General features: G+C 53.1%; 6 protein-coding genes across 6 annotated transcripts; 2 read left to right on the top strand and 4 right to left on the bottom strand.

The window, feature by feature from the left end:
* Positions 1 to 55: 55 nt before the first annotated feature.
* Positions 56 to 2,340, bottom strand: GUITHDRAFT_161629 (hypothetical protein; the record flags this gene model as incomplete). The annotated part of the gene is made up of 9 exons (XM_005838080.1): positions 56 to 1,097; positions 1,210 to 1,387; positions 1,436 to 1,546; positions 1,594 to 1,659; positions 1,706 to 1,807; positions 1,863 to 1,901; positions 1,950 to 2,134; positions 2,185 to 2,263; positions 2,314 to 2,340. 9 exons carry the CDS (start codon positions 2,338 to 2,340, stop codon positions 124 to 126), a joined length of 1,761 nt encoding a protein of 586 aa, XP_005838137.1. The 3' UTR covers positions 56 to 123.
* Positions 2,341 to 5,351: 3,011 nt separating this feature from the next.
* Positions 5,352 to 6,817, top strand: GUITHDRAFT_103076 (hypothetical protein; the record flags this gene model as incomplete). The annotated part of the gene is made up of 5 exons (XM_005838079.1): positions 5,352 to 5,459; positions 5,518 to 6,496; positions 6,562 to 6,596; positions 6,638 to 6,691; positions 6,746 to 6,817. The coding sequence occupies 5 exons, from the start codon at positions 5,352 to 5,354 to the stop codon at positions 6,815 to 6,817; spliced, it is 1,248 nt and encodes a 415-aa protein (XP_005838136.1).
* Positions 6,818 to 7,043: 226 nt separating this feature from the next.
* On the bottom strand, positions 7,044 to 7,578 carry GUITHDRAFT_103075 (hypothetical protein; the record flags this gene model as incomplete). The annotated part of the gene is made up of 3 exons (XM_005838078.1): positions 7,044 to 7,104; positions 7,159 to 7,355; positions 7,408 to 7,578. The coding sequence occupies 3 exons, from the start codon at positions 7,576 to 7,578 to the stop codon at positions 7,044 to 7,046; spliced, it is 429 nt and encodes a 142-aa protein (XP_005838135.1).
* Positions 7,579 to 8,659: 1,081 nt separating this feature from the next.
* Positions 8,660 to 12,584, top strand: GUITHDRAFT_103074 (hypothetical protein; the record flags this gene model as incomplete). The annotated part of the gene is made up of 18 exons (XM_005838077.1): positions 8,660 to 8,917; positions 9,055 to 9,254; positions 9,307 to 9,565; positions 9,647 to 9,727; positions 9,771 to 9,833; positions 10,049 to 10,111; positions 10,189 to 10,257; positions 10,427 to 10,513; positions 10,622 to 10,648; positions 10,872 to 10,938; positions 11,328 to 11,416; positions 11,585 to 11,688; positions 11,815 to 11,878; positions 11,927 to 11,953; positions 12,016 to 12,051; positions 12,126 to 12,191; positions 12,432 to 12,497; positions 12,543 to 12,584. The coding sequence occupies 18 exons, from the start codon at positions 8,660 to 8,662 to the stop codon at positions 12,582 to 12,584; spliced, it is 1,668 nt and encodes a 555-aa protein (XP_005838134.1).
* Positions 12,585 to 12,722: 138 nt separating this feature from the next.
* GUITHDRAFT_151003 (hypothetical protein) lies at positions 12,723 to 13,922 on the bottom strand. The gene is made up of 10 exons (XM_005838076.1): positions 13,843 to 13,922; positions 13,653 to 13,788; positions 13,517 to 13,598; positions 13,403 to 13,460; positions 13,286 to 13,323; positions 13,184 to 13,239; positions 13,101 to 13,138; positions 13,022 to 13,055; positions 12,934 to 12,965; positions 12,723 to 12,879 (listed from the first exon to the last, which is right to left on the bottom strand). Exons 1-10 carry the CDS (start codon positions 13,898 to 13,900, stop codon positions 12,800 to 12,802), a joined length of 612 nt encoding a protein of 203 aa, XP_005838133.1. The 5' UTR covers positions 13,901 to 13,922; the 3' UTR covers positions 12,723 to 12,799.
* Positions 13,923 to 15,538: 1,616 nt separating this feature from the next.
* On the bottom strand, positions 15,539 to 16,620 carry GUITHDRAFT_151002 (hypothetical protein). Its single transcript, XM_005838075.1, has 7 exons — positions 16,299 to 16,620; positions 16,184 to 16,251; positions 16,086 to 16,133; positions 15,945 to 16,037; positions 15,829 to 15,894; positions 15,727 to 15,774; positions 15,539 to 15,679 (listed from the first exon to the last, which is right to left on the bottom strand). The coding sequence occupies exons 1-7, from the start codon at positions 16,444 to 16,446 to the stop codon at positions 15,644 to 15,646; spliced, it is 507 nt and encodes a 168-aa protein (XP_005838132.1). The 5' UTR covers positions 16,447 to 16,620; the 3' UTR covers positions 15,539 to 15,643.
* Positions 16,621 to 18,636: the final 2,016 nt, after the last annotated feature.

Raw genomic sequence — 18,636 nt, 5'->3', positions numbered from 1 at the left:
AGAAGACAGAGGTGGGGAAGGTGTAGGGAGAAGGTCCTTTGTTGATCGCTAGCTTGACAGATAAAGCTTTGATTTATTATTGTTGTATGACATGATAAAGATCCTTGCATCTTCCATGGCCTCTTACAGCTCCGACGCCTGCGGCTCCGTTGCTTTGCTGCCCCCGAAGAGGTTGGAGAAGAACCCTCCCTCCTTCTTCTCTTCCCCTCCGGTCTCGTTGCTCGAGCCAGGGATGCGAGTACAGTTGTCCATCCCTTGCGTCAAGAAGCCTTCTACACCCATTGCGTTGCTCCTTCCCCTCCTGCTTCCCGACATCGGCTCACATTGGAAGCCGGACTCAATGCTGCAGGTGCTCGAGCAACCGTCTCCGTCCTCCGTGTTTCCGTCATCGCAAGCCTCCTGCTTGCTTCCCGAGGTCTCCCTGAGCCCATCGCCGCAGGTAACGGGGTAGCAAAGAGTTCTCTGACCGTAGCGTCCGCTGCAGATGAAGCCCTCCTCAAGCTTGCAGGAGCTGTCGCAGCCGTCGCCGTCCTTCTCGTTGCCATCGTCGCACTTCTCGTCTCGCGAGCCATCCGAAGAGATCTCCTGCACACCGTCTCCGCACTTGACCTCGTGGCACTCCGTCTTGTCCTTGTTGAGATCACAGGAGAAGCCAGGTTCCACTCCGCAGGTCGAGGAGCATCCGTCCCCGTTGGCAACGTTGCCGTCATCGCAGATCTCGATCACCGTCCCGTCCGTGGAGTTCTGTCGCTTCCCATCTCCGCAGACCACCTTGTTGCACTCGCTCTTGGATCCGACGGAGCTCAAGAAGGAGCAGGCTGAGCCAGCTTCTACCTTGCACTGGTGGTCGCATCCATCACCAGGGTACACGTTGCCGTCGTCGCACTCCTCCTCCGTAGACTTCCTGCCATCTCCGCACTTGGACACGCACTCAGTCACATACATGGCGCCGGTCGCCTCTGTGTTCTTTCCATCCGGGCACGCGTGGCACTGTTTGCTTCCTGCCTCAGGCTGATACGCGCCAACGCCGCAGGGAGAGCAAGGCTCTAGTCCGTTGTCGCTGAAGCTTCCAGGCTTGCAGATAGCAGTGCAATTTGCTGCTTCCTACGTCAGGAGAAGCGAACTGGAGCATGGGGAGGAAGAGAGCAGAGGGGACGACAGGAATAGGTGAGGAAACAGGGAGCATGGGGGAGGAGAAACGGAGCTCACCGTCCGATGCGGATCCTCGAAGTGAGGTGTTGAAGCCAGCGGCACATTCAACGCAGCCTGTCTGCCCCTCCTCCGTCTGGTACGTGCCCTGCTCGCAGAGGCTGCATGGAGCAAGTCCCATGTAGCTACTGTAGGAGCCTGGCTGGCATTTAGCCCTCTCCTTGCCGCACACGGCCTCCTGTCAGAACATTCAGCGAGGTCATCTGGGGCTATGAAAGGAAGTTACCTCTCCGTAGCAGACAGCGTCCACCATGGCGGAGTTGTTGTCGCCATTCCTCACAGATTGAACGATGCTCTCCTCACTCTTCTCAACCAGCTCTTCACAGAATCGTTCGAACTGCATCACCATCAATCCCGTTATCCTCCACCAAGGCCTCGCCATACCTTGCTACGATCTTTCTGCGATTCCTCCGAGTCCCTTTTAATGCGTTGAGCCTCGGGATACTCCGCCTGGCATGGCCTCAGAAGCGCCGGCAACATTGATCGCTGATCCTACCTCGAGGGCCGTCACGTTGGTGGTCTTCATCAGCTGTATTTCTCCCTTCACGCGCTCGTATTTCGCGTACGACTTCATCGTTTCACATACTTTCTCCATGACCTGGTAACGGCAACAATGGGTCAGCCTTCGGCAGCCTCGAAGGCGCTCCTCCTACCTCAATGGATCGGAGCTCAGAGCGCTTGTAAGGGATCACCTGCAACCAACAACATTCACAGCCTGCTACAAGAAGTCTCTAGTCCACCTTGCCGATGCGCTTTGCCCTTCCTTCAGTGACTTCTGCTGTCAAACCCCAGCGGAGGTCCAGCGTGCTGGTGGAGTTCTCTGTAGTCTGAAGTTCTTTCTGGATCTCTGCAACAGCTGCGATGCAAACACCACACTTGAGAGGATCGGAACCAGCTTTCTTAGCTCCCTTTGCGTTCTTGTTGCCTGTGCGTACGGGAGTTCAGAGCGTCGCGGAATGCCAGGACATTCGCAACCTTTCCCCTTCTTCTTCTTCGCAGCCTCGGAGGTTGGAAGGATGAAACATAACAAGGAAAGGGCAACCAGCAGGGTTGCCTGTTGATCGAGCAAAGGTCACACCAGTAATTCGCATATGATCAATCTACCTTCGTTGCCCAAGTATTACGGAACATGGCGGAATTAAGGGAACCCCCGACGCAAGACCTGAGGCTGTAAAATGAGACTCCTTGAGCTAGCTAGCATCTGGTGCAACGATCGAACTCTGAGAATGAATGACAAGCAAGCACAGGGAAATCGCATGAGAAGAGAGATGAACGGAATGGTTGGAGGGTATGACGTGACTTTGCATCGTTCCAAAGGTCGAGTTGTGTAGAAGGATATGAAATCGGGAGGAGCTAGTTTAGATAAACAGAGGAGAGGAGGAAGGGGTGGAATATGTCAAGAAACTTTTCAATGACATGATTCGTCACTACCTCGTTGTGATCGCAACCATCCACCAGGATCACGGGTGACACTTATCACAGAAGGGACTTTCAAGGAGGCAAGGGAATGGAAACACAATCGCCGACACGGACGAGACTGTTCAGGGTGATAAGGAATATCGTAGTTCAGCATGATGTTGCAAGCAGGGCTGGAGCACACCACACGGCATCATTCCAGGTGAGGCAAGGCCAAGAGCAGCACCCGGCGGAAGAGAGCCAGTGTATGAAACGCTCGATAGAGCTGAATTAGAGGTGAAAAGGATGTGCACGTGGTTGAAAGAGGAGGAGAGGAGGAGAGTGAGAGAGAGGATGAACGAGGCATCCGAGTAGGGGCAACGAGCATAGGAGTGGTCGGGAGGAGGGTTCGCCTTGATGCGGGGGTAGCAGAACAGGGTGGGGACCAGAGCGAGTAGGTAGGGGGTTAAACTTTTGTTTTGACATGGGTACTTTTACTGGAGAAAAAGGGGGGACTGAAGACTAAGAAGGAGGTGGGGGTACATTATTGAGGGCTGGGTCTCTCCGAATGGAGGTGGGGTGGTGGTTTTAACTAGAACCTTCTTGGAACTATTGAGGGGTTCTAGTGAACTTTTCCTGTACCATCAAGAGCTTTTCATGAATTTATCGAACTTTTCCCGAGTAGTCAGTCTGAATCCCACGAACCAATACCGGGCCTGTCACGTGCATTTAGAACTTTTGCCGAATGCTGGATCTGCTCACGTCATCTCGTAACGTCATGTAACCGTTTGTCGCCGCCTCAGTGAGCCTCGGAGCGGTCCGACTGATCGGACCGGCGGCGGCCCGACCGACCGCGCCGGCGCCCGGCCGGGTGGCGTGGCGCCCCTCCCCGGCGTGCGCATCATCCGACACGACGGTCGTTCCCGGACCCAGGCGGGCAGACCACTGGCAGTGTCACTGGCCACAATGACACAGGCTCAGTGACGCCCGGGCCCGGCCCAGCCAGTGAGTCAGGCTCCCGGCGCAGAGTCCGCCAGTAGTGCCACATTTCAACCGCCCCAGTGCCAACTGGTGAACGGGGGCCGCCCCGGCCGGAATCAACCGTCGGCAGCCCGTGACAGTGAACGGTACTTTTTTCCGTACTCATAAAGGAACTCAGGATAGCCAGAGCTTCAAACTTGAAGCTTCTTGACGAGGGGTGGGTACATCTTTTGGATGGGTGCTGCTAGATTGGTTGCACAGTCAGACCTACAGGCACTTACGATTTCCAGATGAGACAAGTAGGCGCAAGGTAGAGGCTGGAGGGTCAAGGAATCGCGCGTCCATGAGAACAAGGACATGAGGGGTAGGGTAGTGCAGGGGCGGGTACTTGGGTAACGTGACGATGCACCAGAGAGGAGGGGGTATTTTTCCATCTGAGGTGCGAGGGGGTGTTTGTGGTACAAATTTAAAAACATTTTGGAAGAGATTTCCTTCTAAGACCGCAACGTTTCAATTCTCAGCATAAAAACCACTTGGATACCCCTACCCCTCATATTCTCCATCATCACCCCACATGAGACCTTAACCCACCCCCTACAGCAGTACCTCAAAGCAGGCTGGTTGCCCCCTTTTATCCAGCGAGATTTCGGGAGCCCTACCTCCTAGGTACATCATTCTACTATGTTCTTCATATGTCAGATGGCCATACCTCAGAGCCTTCCCCTGAGAATCTTATCACCCTTCTATCCCCCAAACTACCCCCGTTTTTACAGAATCATACAAGTCACCCACCCCGGCTGATGATCTTTCGTCGTTCACTAGGCTACCCCACCTGTCCACCCCTCATGATATCGCTCATGACCACCCCTACCGGACACATGGTCAGACTACCCGTTCACGGCATCAAACCACTTGGAATCTTTCCTTCTAGATACCCCCAGCCCCCTAAAGCTTCCATGCTCCACCACCCCACCCAGGGGTCACTCCCAAGAACCCACCCCAGTCAGAAACCCCCTACCAATGATTACCCCTCGACCAGTTTCAGCACCCCTGTTGAATCCTTCTCCAACACTTGATCAACAATGTCTACCCCTCCTTATGTGGGTTTCTTCTTTTGAAATGTAGGGGTATTCACGTCACTAACCCATCATTTCGATGCCTGAAGTGGTGGTCACTTGATATCCCTACCCCGTGAACAATGTGTTAGTCTTACCCCCACCCCCTATCCGATAAGATCAACCACTCATCAACAACCACCCACCCCCTTTCATGTGTACCCCTGCCCCCCCTACTCCTCGATTTCATTATAACCTGAGCCATCGCGCAAGGACCCAGCGCATGCAAGTTGGAGAGGCATTGCAAGCAGCAAGAGAGAGAGAGAGAGAGAGAGAGAGAGAGGAGGCGGAGCACCAACAGAAGGACACGGATAAACGGCCGAGAAAGACAGCAGGGAACGTGAGCTAGACTTTGCAGGGGATTAATGGGAACTGGTCTGGATCGGACAACATTTTTTCTTTGATTGTCCAAGGCAACAGCGGCTTTATCGAGTTCCATTGATTCGGAAGAAGGAGACACACTGGAAATACATCCAGACGTGTATAATCTGTCAAGTCCTCGATCTGAAGCGTTAGACGTTACCGACGCTAGATCCTTCTGTATTGATCTTCTGGTCGATCTGAAGTACAATAATTGGTCATCGGAAGTACGGGACAAGGCGTATGAGATAGAATTAATCACCCAACATGATCCCTTTAGAAGATACTGGCATGATGGAGGCTGTAGATATTGATAGTGAGACACGGATGGCCGTTGATGGCAGCACAGAACCCCCTGAGGGCTATAGAGATCCTGACATCAGTGTTGCGATTCGTGAGGTGAGATGACTCCCTTTCCATGACACGTTCCTGTTTGTTTATTTGATTGGGTGGGCAGCTCAAGTCGCCAAACCATAGAAACGCTTCGATCGCTGCTGAGTTTCTCTTCGAACGATCGCACACGGAACATGAGCGATCTTCATGGAACAAGAACCAGATCAGGAACGAAGGAGGAATCCCAATTCTTTGCCAGCTGTTGAAGTCCCCTTCGTGGCATGTTCGATATCATGCATGCAGCGCATTGAGCGAACTTGCATTCAGGAACGAGAAGAACTGCAAGGCTATCGTAGAGAATTCGTGGGCTCTACAGAGCCTTGTGGAGATGCTCAGCACAACATACACGACGATGCAGGAAGATGCGGCGCTGGTCATCAACAACTGTGCAGCCTTCTGTGAGGAAGCATGCCTGGTGATGATCAAACATCCAGGGCTGGTTCAGGCGCTCAAGGCACTGGTGACAGATGGATTGTTCGGGGCGAAGAACGTGTCAGTCGGGGCGATCAACTGCCTGACGAGATGTGACAGCGCAAAGAAGCTGCTGAATGACCTCAAGATCGTGGAGGAGGCTTTGATTCCCGCGATTCAGGAGGCGGGTTATGGGGAAAAGTACAACGCAAGGGTCTGCAGAGCCTCCATGGCTATCGCAAATCTGACAGGGTCCTGCTACGAGCCGCTGACAACGATCAGCCACTACCACACAGTCGCGGCAATGGTGGAGATTCTTGGATACTCTCTTGAGGGAAAAAGCTGGGCAGGTATCAACTTTGCGCCCTACAGTGTTCTGTATCCCTTGCGAAGCCTCGCGTACAACCCGAAGCACCGAAAGGAGCTCATTGAGTGTGGGCTGATCGAGAGGATAGCGGAGACAATGAACACCTGGAAGTTGGAGGATCACAGATCCAGACAAGTCTTGCTCATTGCAATTGATATCGCGAATGTCTTGTTCAAGACCCCTGACTACAAGGGAATTTTCTTCTCATCGGGCATCTTCGCAGCAACCAAGCTCGTTGCTTCAGGTCGTCGTGACGAGGGACAAGGTGTGCTGAAATCTTATCATCTGCTTTCCTGTCTTCCTTTCTTGCTTGCACTTTTTCTTTTCTAGGGTTGTATCAGAACGCTAACTTCTCTGATCAGAATGTATCGCACTGGCAGAAAGCTTGCTCTCGGAGTTGTCAAAGTATCCTGTTGCAGTGTGGATGGGGTTGCACCAGCGGCTTGGAGCCAAATCACAGGTGAGACGCTTCTCATACCATTCTTCTGTGGCACGGGGCTGATTTTTGTCGCAGTTTCAACTTCTGGACGAGTACGTGGTGGGGATTATTCTTGAGTATTCTTTCAAAGGCTATAAATGTAATTAAAGGGACTAGATGAAGACTAGATCAGATGTGCGTTCATCCCATGCGTGTTGTGATGCTATGTGTGCCCCGTGATCTTGCTCCACATTTTGCACTCTGTCCTGTGGGAACTGCCAGTTGGATCACTGCCACTTACGTCAGAGCCTCGAAACTTGAAACAATTTTGTATGGGATTTTCCTAAATACACTAGACGTAATATCAGTGCATAGCATGATAAGAGTCATCTCTTCAGACGGTGCTTTTCCTCCTACTTTGTTGTCCACCCTTGACAGTATCCAGATTCCAAATCCTGAAAGAAATGTAAGCGAGTGCAACGATTCAGGTGTAGCAGAGCCTGTCTGACCTCTCCCTGATGGCTTTCATCTCTTGAAGCTTGGCTTCTGAGTGAGGATCTTGGCGAATGCTCTTCTTCAGCTCTGCAAGTTGTCTCTTCGCTTTCTCCAGCTTCTCCATCCTCTTTGCTTTCTCCTTCCTAGCATTAGCCTCTTCCTTCTCTGCCATAGCCTTCTGGAGCAATTCGTTCTTCAAGTTCAAGTAACTCTGCAGCTAACAGTCAACCACCTCCTGGGCGGTTGGCACGAGAGATGTTCACCCTCATCACGTCATCCGTCTCGGAAAACGCTCTCTGGCTCCCCACCCTGCTCGACTTTCGTTTGACAGCTTGCATGCCCTTCACCTTGACCGTTGTCCTCACTCGCTCGTCGGCGACTTCATCAGAAGTGGCGCAGCATGATTGCACGTCCCTGGACTCACACATGCCCATCGCACACCGCGAAACGTCTTGCTTCTACAAGGAACTGCTGTGAACCAGAAATCGTGAGTACGCAGGATCGACTTCTTGCCAGGTATTGATGATTCGTAGCAAACCCCTATCTCATCATCATCTAGCACTCTGTTCTATCTCAATCTCCCTCGTTCAAACTCTCTTCCCCCCACCCGATCCTCCTTGTCGTGGCTGTGAAGCATTTTTGACAAGTTCTAGAGGTTAAAAAATTGCCATCGGAGCCCGGAGAGTTCGGAAAACTGTCATCTTTATTGACTGAAAAAGAAAGGCAAACCTACGAACCCGCCTCAACAAAATACTAGGAAACGGAAAAGGCAGCGAAAGCCTACAAAAAAAAAGCAGAGAAAAACTAGAATGAATTGTGCTTTTTAACTTACCTTTGAGTAAAGTTGTTTTAGCCAATCACTACAGCCGGCCCGCCCCATCTCCTCTCTAGCGCCCGATGCTGCCATGAAACCCATCCTTGCAACTATCCGTCTTAGATCACCCTTTTCTTTCTCCTCCTCCTCCTCCTCCTCCTCTCCTCCTCTTCTCCTGCTCCTCTTCCTCTTCCTCCTCTCTATCCCCTCATCATATTCTTTCTGTTTCCATGGATCGCTCGGTTTGTCTCGCCCGGCAGGACCGTCAGCCCCCCAAACGAAGCTTTCCTTCCCATCGTGTAGAGCCGCAGGCGTCAAGCGCCATGAAACACTGATTCCTCTTGCTTCGCATGCCTCTAATGTCCTCCCTCCTCCTTCTGTTCACGTCGTCCTTCCCGCTCTTAACGAGGCACACGTCCTCGAGAACACTCTAGTGCAGCTGACACAGTTCCTGACGAGCAAACCATGGGCGTGGAGTGTGACGGTGGTGGACAACGGCTCGACAGATCAAACTCTCGGTGAATCATGTGACGATCTCGACACTTGATAGAGCTCACACGTCTGTTGCTGCAGAGGTTGCCGAGAGGTTTGCAAGAAGGAACGGCCAAGGTAGGGTGGGTTGCATGCAGCTGCAGGAGCGAGGGAGAGGGCGCGCATTACGAGCAGCATGGCAGAACAATACAGCATCCTTGCAGTGCTACATGGACGTCGATCTCTCAACGAGCCTCGAGAACTTCTCGTCGCTTGTAGAGTGCGTCCATAACGGCACTTCACCAGTAGCCATCGCTTCCAGGCTCAGGCGAGGAGCGAGGGTGGTTGGGCGATCGAGGTTGCGGGAGCTGACGTCTCGGTCGCTGTCAATCTTCCTCAACACTTTGTTCTGGAACTTCAAGATCCGAGATCCTCAGTGTGGCTGTAAGGTGTTTGCTCGGGACTTCCTGGATAAGGCTCTTCCCCTGGTATGTCCTCCTCGACGTGTTCTTCCACCTCTCAATTCCTTGCGACCCCCTTCTCCATCGCATCCATTCCTCTCTTTCATCATCATCCTACTCCTTCTCTTCCTTGTTTGCGCTCTCTTCTCACGTCGTGGGTTCAGACGCGCAGCACAGGATGGTTCCTCGACACCGAACTCCTCCTCCTCGCGCGAGGATCCGATCTTGTTGTCTCTGAGATTCCCGTCCGTTGGGTCGACGACAGGGACAGCAGAGTCCGCGTGATGTCTACCATCTTTGAGATGCTCCGAGGGATGCTGGGGATGAAGCTGAGGGGGTGGAGGCACCGCCTGAGCGGGGAGGGGTGAGCTTCATCTCCTTACCTTCCTGCCTCTCCCCCTTCATTCTCCTGGCAGATCAAGAGCCAAGTGGTCACTTGTCCTGCTGGCCTCGAGCATGATGCGGGGCTTCAGATCTGGCATCCGTGCGTTCTTGCAACAAGTCACCGCCCTTCCGCAATTCCTCTCCTGCTTGCTCCGCAGGTCCCTCAAGAAGATCGGTCTCCGCCTCCTCCGCCTCGCCAACAAGCTCTTTTCCACCCTTGCTGACTTCATCCCCATCGACCCCAAGTTTCGCATCTCCAACGCTCGTCTCATCAGCGTTGGGGCCCTGCAGGTGCACTGCTGTCTAGCTCGATCCTCCTCGTCCACTTCCTCCGCCACCTTGCCCGCACCACCGTGACATCGAAGGGATCAGGTGCTGTCCCCCAAGGTCCCCGAGTTTGTTAGCTCGCATCTTCCCGCGTTCGGCGTGGGAGTAGAGAGATCAACGCGCCTGGTGTGCGCATGCTTCTCTTCCTCCCCCGTCTTACCTTCATCAGGTCCTTTCCAAGCTCAACGAGGACGCGCTCTATGGCTTGGCTGCTATCGCCTCAGGAGAAATTGTGACGCCTCCTCTCCCTTCTCTTTCTGTCCTTCCCTCACCGCCGCCCTCGCTCTTTGATCTCCTCTCTACGTTCCTTCCCCTTCCCTCCTCCGTGTCCTCACTCTGCCAATTTGCTCTGACGCGTGGTCCCCTTCTCCTCCTGCAGCTGGCCCGAGAGCTGCAGAAGCAGGCAGGACTCAGCATGGAGATGGGAGAGCACTGATAGTCGAACAGATCGATCCACTTCCGGAGGACGTCCAGGACAAAGCCTACGAGCTCATCAATCGGCTGGTTGAGGTCAGATGCTCTGCCTCTCTTGTCTCCCTCCTTCCTGCTCTCCGTTTCTCGCTCCGCCTTGCTCTGACATCGACAAGGCGCTCGAAGGGAAGCTCTTAGAGCTTGGCAACACAGGATGGTCTCTCGATCTTTTCGTTAACCAAGAGGTCCTCTCCTCCTCTCCTCCTCCCCTCCTCCTTTCTCCTCTCCTCTCCTCTCTACCTCCCTTGCCCTGTCAGACCTCTCTCCTCCTTTACCCGCCTTCGTCACTCTCATCAGCCTCAGCACCCCCCCCCCTGCTGCCGTTCTCATCCCGCCTCTCCTTGGCCTGCACAGATCGGCAAGATTCTACAAGATCCCTGGAACAGCATCCCCGTCCTGCAAGAGCCTGGAGTGCCGGAGACGATCGCGCTTATCATGCAGGTTCGTTCCCTTTCATCTTTCCTCCTCTCTCTACATCTTGCCTTATTTTCCCTCCTCCTTGTCCCTCTCTGCTCTGACCATTCTGCACTAATATCGCCTTGGTCTCAGGCTCGGGCTGAAGTGGAGGCCAGGAAGGTGACAGCAAACTCCAATCCTCCTGTCCCCCCGTCCTCCTTTTCTCCCTTCCTCCTCTCCTCCTCTCCTCCTCTCCTCCTCTCCTCCTCTCCTCCTCTCCTCCTCTCCTCCTCTCCTCCTCTCCTCCTCTCCTCCTCTCCTCCTCTCCTCCTCTCCTCCTCTCCTCCTCTTCTCCTTCCCTCCCTCCTCCGCTTTCCTCCCGTGGATACAGACGAGGCTGTAGGTGCTCGAAGCCATCGGGCTGACGGACGCTCAGTCGCGACTTTTCCTCGAGCTCAATCGCTCGCTCGGTAAGAGGGGAAGCAACTTCCTCACAGACAACCTGATGCTCCTCCAGGCCTCGTTGCCCGTACCAACTCTTCCTTGCTCACAAGGTCCGCACGATTTCCCCTGCTGATCCCCGTCTGCGTCCTCCTCGTGCATGAGACCCTTCGAGATCCCTTCTCGTACCTTCCTCCCCTTCTCCTTTTGCTGCCCCCCCCCCCCCCCACCCCCCCACCAATCATTCTGACGAAAACTCATCTGCCCCTCTCTCTTCCTCTCCCTTTCCTCCTCTTGTTCCAACGTCCCCACGAGCAGGCAAAGCGACCGCAGTTTCTACCAGCGTATCCTCAACCCTGAAGTCAGCTCAAGTACCATCAGCAGCCCTCGCTTCCTCCTCCTCATCTTTCTTCTCCAGCTCTCTCCAAGTTCGACGTCAACGGGGACGGCAGGATCTCCTGGGAGGACTTGTGGACGGCTATTTATTCCAACAGAACCCTCGACGAGGTGACCCAATTCATCCTCCTAGTCCAACTCCTCCACTTCCGCTCCTCAACTTGCTCTCTGCCCTCTCCTGCTGCTCCTGCTTCAATCCTCGACCTCTCTTGCTGTCACCACCACCACCGCCTTCCTCTCTACCTTCTCCTCGTCCTCCTCGCTCACACTTCATTGCAGGGTAGCACCCCCAGCACTTCCTTGAAGTTCCTCCGGCTCGTCGGCTCCTCTGTGGCGCTCTCCCCCGTCCTCAATACCTTAGTGGATTACCGTGCCTTGAGCTGGTAAATACTCTCTCCTCCCTCCGCCCTCCTCCCCTCTCCCTCCTCCTTCCTTCCACCTTCCTATTTCTCAACCATCATTCTTCATCGTCGTCCTCCTTCCTCTTCCCATTCTCACCTTACGTGAAGGAACTCATCGCAAGCTAACGGAACCTTTCAAACTTCCTTCTCCTCCAATTTTACCAAGAGGCTGGTAATGTTTCCTGCGCTCCTCAACCCGTTTGATTCAACGGCTTCACAGGAAGAGGAGCTTCACCACACTGTGATGGTAAGGGGACGAGGAGAGAAGGAGAGGAAGGAGGAGGAGAGTACTGACTTCCATCTCTACAGGCTGCCGATAAACTTTTCATCAACGCAGTGAATAACGTGAGTTTTGCGTTTCTCCTCTATCACGCGTCCTCCGATTCCCGATCCTCTTTCTTCTCTTATCGATGAGAAAGGTTGAAGCGTCACTGGGGAGGAGCATGCGATCGGTCTACTACACGACTGATGGGAAACCAATCGCGGTGAGGAAAGCAAGGAGTTGAAGGAGAGATAACAACAGCGACGGGAGCGACAGGAGGGAAAGAAGAAGGGAGAGGAGGGAGAGGAGGGAGAGAAGCAGAGAGAGGAGGAAGAGGAGGAGGGAGCATTCCCTTAAGGTGGATGCTGAAGAATTATCGCAGGGTAACGCTTCGATCGATCACGTCCTCGGACCTGTCAGACTAAGTGGGAGGAGGAGAGGAGAATGACTCTTGCTGCTGCAGGTTGAGCGAGACCTTGCGAAGCCTGTCTTCGAGACTCTCTTCCGCTCCATCCAGCACGTTCGTGGGGTAATCAGGAGCGTCCCTTGCTTGCTGCTCATTCGCGCTTGTCAGGCCTGGCGATCTCTCCTCGACAACATTGGATACCCAAAATAATCGGCCAGCCCTGTCCTTTCCTCCACCTCGCCTCTCCGTTATCCTCGATCCTTCGCTCTTCTTCTCGCTCAGAGCTGCTCATCTACAACTTGATTCCCTTGCTGACAAGAAGAGATCTGTCATGAGAATGATATGAATGTGATATTTCGACTTCATTCTGACTTTTGTACAAAACTTCTCTAAAATCGCACATGAATTCCTCTACTGTACATGTTTCAGGCGGATGAGCATCTTCCGAATAAGAGATGCTTCTGCTCTTCCTCCTCAAGCTCCGCCCCAATCTTTCGGTTGTACGCTACCAAAAAATATCAGTCCCGCCTGGTCACCATCACATAATATTGTCAGTCACCCGCTCGAGATGCGTCTGTACCCCCCTCACAACTGTGATTGCAGCATTCTTCAGCTCCTAACGTCCTTCACTTCACTTCCCATCTTACCTCTTTGTTCTTCCAAAGAGGATGCTCGTGTTTGCTGAAAGAAACGTCAGCGAAGCTGTGGTTTGCTCTTCTTTCAAACCTCGTTCTCCTTGTGGGGTACTCGGAAGACGCCCGAACCTGTCCAGACGGTCAACAGACAACAGCCGCTCACGCGATCAAGACCTCGACGAGCTTCGATTCGAGCACGCCCCGCTGCTCCGCGTCCTCTGGAACACTCCCTGCATGCTCCATCAACTGGCCGAGAGTGGCAAGGGTCGAGATTACCTGTGGAGGCGGAAGCATTGCAGGTTGTTCCTCGTCCCCTGCGAGCAATCGCCATCACTACGCACCCCCCCCCCCCCCCCCGACGAGCTCAGCAGCACAGCACACCTTCCTCTGTACCTTTCGCCGGGCTCGATCCTGGCCCTTCCCCTTGAGCTCCTTCAGGCCATTTCACCTTCTGGAAGGCACCGCACGTTACTACATGCGTGGCTCCCTCGCACGAAGATGTTATACCCTCCCGTCCGTCTCGAGGTTGAAGTTGTAGTCGAAGTGCTTCCATAGATCGCAATCCTCTGCAAGCATCTCGGGCTGAGACCTGATCCCGACCAAGGTCATGGAATGAAAGGGCGCCAACACCTCCATGACTCACGTCCCCAGGTTGCTGTCAACCACCGGAAGGACCAGCAAACGCTGCTGGTCTTCCATGCACGCGCAAGTCGGGGCGCAGCAGTCCATCGAACAAAGGGAGAGAGAGCTCTGCTTGTACAAGATCTCGCCGTCCAGGACTTTTACAGCACAAGCATCAGCTGAGCCTCACGCGATTAACCGCAACAACTCACTCTTGATGGTTTTCGGTGTCAGTGGAACAGGATCAAACGATGATGACGTATTAGGCATGAAAATCTATGACAATTCTCTGCAAGATGAGAGTCAATACCAAACCTCCAGAATCCAAAGGCCGCAGTGCATATTCATATCAATCATTCTCCTTGTGAAAGAGTACTCAAACTACAACATGAGCTTGCATCAAAACCCAACCACTTCATATCCTCTTTACAAAATTTCCCTGGTATTTGCAACCCCACTTCACCAATATCTACAAAAGTAACGCTGCCATAGCTCTCTCCGCCCCCTTTTCAATATGCGCAGCTGATCCAGCTCCTGGCTAGTTTTCAACACTTCATCAAAGGTCTTCTCCATCATTTCTACTTCTCCTCTCCTCTTCTCACATCCGCCTTGTTCTCTCTCTCCCTCTCCCTCTCCCTCTCCCTCTCCCTCTCTTTTTCTCTCCTACGCATTTCCATATCCTCTACCCCTCTTCCTCTTTTCGTCTCCATCTCGCATCATCGCCTCATCCAGCGCTTTTTCGCTCATGTTTACTCACCCCTATTTTATCCATTCACCACCCACCCTGTGTATGGTAACTCACCACCGGTCCTGATAAGATTTCAGTACCCCGTCAAATATGCACCTTTTGTCAATACACCTCTCCAACTGCACTACCACCCACCCCCCCTCATCATTCTAACACCCACCCCACCTTCTCCACCCTTCTAGTCACTCCTACCCACCATATAAATATTGATACCCCCGTCATCGATACCCCCGTCATCATCTGTTTGGGACCCACCTATCTGAGCAAACTTTGACCACCCTACCCTGCTCAGTACACATTTCCGAAACGTACCTTGATCTCCACCCCCCCACTCCAGTCGGTTGTCGGGCAGCGCCCTGTAAGGCTGCCCAGGTAAGATTACCCCACCCCCTTTCCTCCACCATAGTACCCCCAGATTGAGCCGCCTCTGTGCAACACGCAGTGAGAATGAGATTACTACAGATGAAATTATGAAATAAGTCACTTTCATGGCATCAAGGAACGATATATATATACTATTAGTGAGCGAAGGAGTCAGCACATGCAGTCACGGCCGTTGTCACTGCATCGAACCAGCTGCTGCATTCACCCCCCTCAGTGCACTACTGCCTTCACTGCCACATTCCGAGCCAACTTGCCCGTCGGGGCGGCCGGGATCACTGACCGATCATGCGGCATCCCGATCAGTGCCGGCCCCGGCCCCGGCCGCCGCCGTGACGGTCCGGCCGGGCCCGGCCAGCCGCTGAGCCGCGCCGCCGCCGGGCGGCCGGGCGGGGCCGGGCACAAGCCTACCGCACCGTAGTACTGGCGACTTAACGGGGAGGCTTTGAGTAAAAGACTGGCGACCGTGTACGCCGGGTACGGTCACGGTAGTACGCCGGTGCACGGTGGCCGGGCTCAGTTCTGGCCGCCTGATTACTCGCCGCGCCCGGCCGTCGGAGTGCCACGGGCCGTCACCGTGGCACGGTGGCACTGCTGCACGGCCGCCCGCGGGGCCCTCAGGCTGGCTGAACCGTTCCGAAGTTCACGGTTGGCAACTACCGCCCGGCGGTCTTTTTCAAGTACGGCTACAGTGTGCGACGGACTGGAGGCCTCATTCTGGTGTAAAGTTCAATCTGTGTCGTCGCTCAGAAGCAAGAATTCTACTTTCACATCAACTCATAGTATCACATCATTATTCTATTTTCAAGTGAGCGATGAACTGAACAATCAAAATCATCCAACGTCACAAGGAGACATGTTAGGCAATACGTAAGCAGTGCAACCTACAGCTCCTGCTTTTGCCCCTGCCGGCATTCTTCCTGCAGTTAAGGCGTCAAGGCTACGGTTGCAATGCTCAGCTAACAACCAGTTGAGATCGCAGGTCCTGTACCTCCTCTTGATGCCTCTGGGCGATCTGCAGACCAACTTGTGAGTCCATCATGACGAACAGGTTGATAAGAAGCTTAACCGTCTTGAAAGCATCATAGATCATCCGAAGACGATGCTTGTAATCCAAAGATTTCACCCAGGACAGCTGAAGGAACTGTTGTTAGACCTTTGCAGTGCACAGTATCCCAACTTCACCTGCCATTCGTCCGCATCCCCTTTGTCGTCTTCGGGTGTCATGTAAATAAAGAGTGACGTTGAGCTTGCCACTTCGCTTCCTTTGCACACCATCTTTGCTGTTTTCAGCCTCGTGCTGGGATGACATCACGATCATAGCACCTGCACATGGACGTTGTGCAGTCCGTTCTTCAATCCTGAAAGTTGCACCTGCATTGAAAGTCAAAGTTCGTGCATTCAACACAAATGGAGTACTCAACCTGTCCTGCTGATAGAGGGAGCTCGATGACATAGTTTCCGTCGAGCAAGACTCTAATTTGATGGTAATCTGCAGCCAGAATGTGAAACATGCCTGAGATGCGAATGAGGACACACCCTCTACCCCATCGTCACGAATGATCGCACTGAGTTCAAGCTCAGGAGCAGGATCGAATACGACGTCTCCCGAAGATGGGCGAAGAATCTGTACTTGCGCATCGCTCGAACATGCAGATAGTGATTCCCGGGGGCACCTCAGAGCCATGAGCAGGATGAGGAGATAATGAGGAAAGCAGAGAAACGAAGGGGACGGGAAGGAAGAGCCAAGGAGGTCATGTCTTTTCCCGTTCCCCTGCATGGTAGTCCCCGACCTCCACCTTCTACCCCGTCATAGCCTAGAAACTGCTCCTCCTACCTGCTTCGTTCGTACAGCATACCTGACTCTGGGCCCGCCTCAAATCGCCTTGATCAAGGGCCGGTCAGGGGCCGGGCCCGGCGGGCCGCCGGCTGTCAAGCCTGGTTTGCCCGGCCGCGCAGTAGCCGTTCAGTGAAGTCATAACCGTGACTGACTGAGTTCGACGTTGGCGATCCAGAGGCGGCTTCCCTGATCGGATCATGCCGGGTGATCCAAACTGTGACGCCCCGGCCCGCCGAGCCGCATGCGGGCGGGGCGGGCGGGGCGCCGGCGCGGCGCCGCGGCACGGCGGTCACCCGGTGACTCCGACTCGAGTCCGACTCCGAGTCCGGGAAACTAGGCCAGGGACTAGACTGAGACCTTTCTTACGATTTTATCATGGATGTAAGAAATGAAAGCATAAACGGATCCTTTTGCTTGTCACCAATATCTGCATTGAAGGGATCAGTTGATCATTCCTGAGGCACAGCCAGTTCCAAAACGATTCCTACCTGCCGAACTGTTCGCCTCTGCTTGCAGTGTGAAGGATCTGAAGTTTGATTGCTCCTGATCGAGAACTTAGAAATCGATAAGCATCCCAGAGCGGACTGATCCAATTCCTACCAAAGAAATCGCGGAAGACCAGCGGCTTGTGCTCCTTCCATCCTCCTCGATCCTAGATGGCATGAAATACAAACATGTTGATAAAGGTATCCCTTTAGAGACAGTCAGAAACCCCGCAATATCTCATCATGATAAATTCATACAGATCATGTATTTGCTGCATCGGAACCTATGCAAAGTAAGGCTCAGTTATCGGGTATGCTCGCCAAAAGTCATCACTTACTTGAATCGCAGTAGCGCGGCAGTAATTCCGATACAAAGAAGCTCGGCAACTCTTGGTACCTGTGGCTTTGTTATGAACAAGTGTGTTACCCCGACAACTCAAACCGGCAAGAAAAAGGCGAGGTAAAGATATGGAAGTATCAGGCTCCATGTGTACATAGCGTGCCAGCCTGGAATGAATTTGTTAGAAATGTCCAGCAGCATATTCGATGAGTAATCTGATATCTTACCGAAAGGGCCGATGATGTTTTTGCGAACCTAACAACAACCAGAATAAGGTTTCTTAGAGGTACTCGGATTACCTCTGATCCTCACCAGAGTGAGAAGGAATGCAGCGAACTGAATCGGGAATAAGATGAGGAAGACTTCCTCAATACCCAGGACTAAGACACCCACAACAGCGAACAGTTGACTGGTAGAGTAGAACAGGTTCATCTCTCTTGAGTATGGTACAAGAATCTCTGGCAGTGGCATATCCCTCATGGTAGTTCCCTGAACGGTCAGAGTGAGCTCGTAAACAGGAGGGACAGTGAAGACCTGCTTGTAACGCTTGGTGATTTGGTCGGCTACATAATGACAGGTGATAACGACGACAGCTCTGAAGCGATGAAGCCCCAAGTATATCAGCATCATCACACCTAGGGATCGCATTGCGAAAGTGATGCTGTGAAGCTGGAACTCCTTCCACATCCTGTAGGGTGTCAGTCACTTGCTATGTGTTGTTCAAGGCATCACATAGGCTGAGAAGAAGTTCGACGAATTGGAGTCTTGAAAATCAACGCTGAAAGCGAGAGCGCTTTTGCAGAAGTCAGCCAATATGCCATTCCAAACTATCACTCATACCGCTATGGAGCAAGATGGCGAGTAGAGTGAAAGTGTCAGGAAAGGTCTTAAAACCCATGGATCCTGAAGTCTATTAGTATGGAGAGAGTGTCAAGGTAGCAGACCCTTCGTGACGAGAGAGTAGAAACGATACATGTAGTGCAAAAGTGCCACCACACCAAGCCCCTTCGGGAATCGTTAATCTTCCATGGGCTTTAGGAGAAGATACCATACTTTGTGCAGAAACAATCTGTCATGATGAGAATGCAAATATGATATCTTGCGCCATATCGTATCGATCTTGGCCATCTAGCCAAACAAAACGTACCATCAATTCCTGTTTAAAGCACATATGCATGCACGCAATCGCAAGGACGAATGAGCTGTCTTCAC

This window comes from Guillardia theta, assembly GCF_000315625.1.
Source record: "Guillardia theta CCMP2712 unplaced genomic scaffold GUITHscaffold_12, whole genome shotgun sequence".
In the NCBI taxonomy this organism is placed as follows: Eukaryota; class Cryptophyceae; order Pyrenomonadales; family Geminigeraceae; genus Guillardia; species Guillardia theta.
Note: the sequence above shows the minus strand (reverse complement) of the source record. Positions and strands in the feature narration are given on the sequence as shown.

What these genes read in the sequence shown, in the direction of transcription:
- GUITHDRAFT_151003 (XM_005838076.1), bottom strand. Translation starts at nt 13,900, where the DNA reads ATGCCTAATACGTCATCATCGTTTGATCCTGTTCCACTGACACCGAAA. An exon ending in TCGAATCGAAGCTCGTCGAG is followed by an intron (nt 13,139 to 13,183) that starts GTCTTGATCGCG and finishes CCGTCTGGACAG; the next exon opens with GTTCGGGCGTCTTCCGAGTA. An exon ending in TACCCCACAAGGAGAACGAG is followed by an intron (nt 13,056 to 13,100) that starts GTTTGAAAGAAG and finishes CGTTTCTTTCAG; the next exon opens with CAAACACGAGCATCCTCTTT.
- GUITHDRAFT_151002 (XM_005838075.1), bottom strand. Translation starts at nt 16,446, where the DNA reads ATGGCTCTGAGGTGCCCCCGGGAATCACTATCTGCATGTTCGAGCGAT. An exon ending in TGCACAACGTCCATGTGCAG is followed by an intron (nt 16,038 to 16,085) that starts GTGCTATGATCG and finishes AAAACAGCAAAG; the next exon opens with ATGGTGTGCAAAGGAAGCGA. An exon ending in TCTATGATGCTTTCAAGACG is followed by an intron (nt 15,775 to 15,828) that starts GTTAAGCTTCTT and finishes GTTGGTCTGCAG; the next exon opens with ATCGCCCAGAGGCATCAAGA.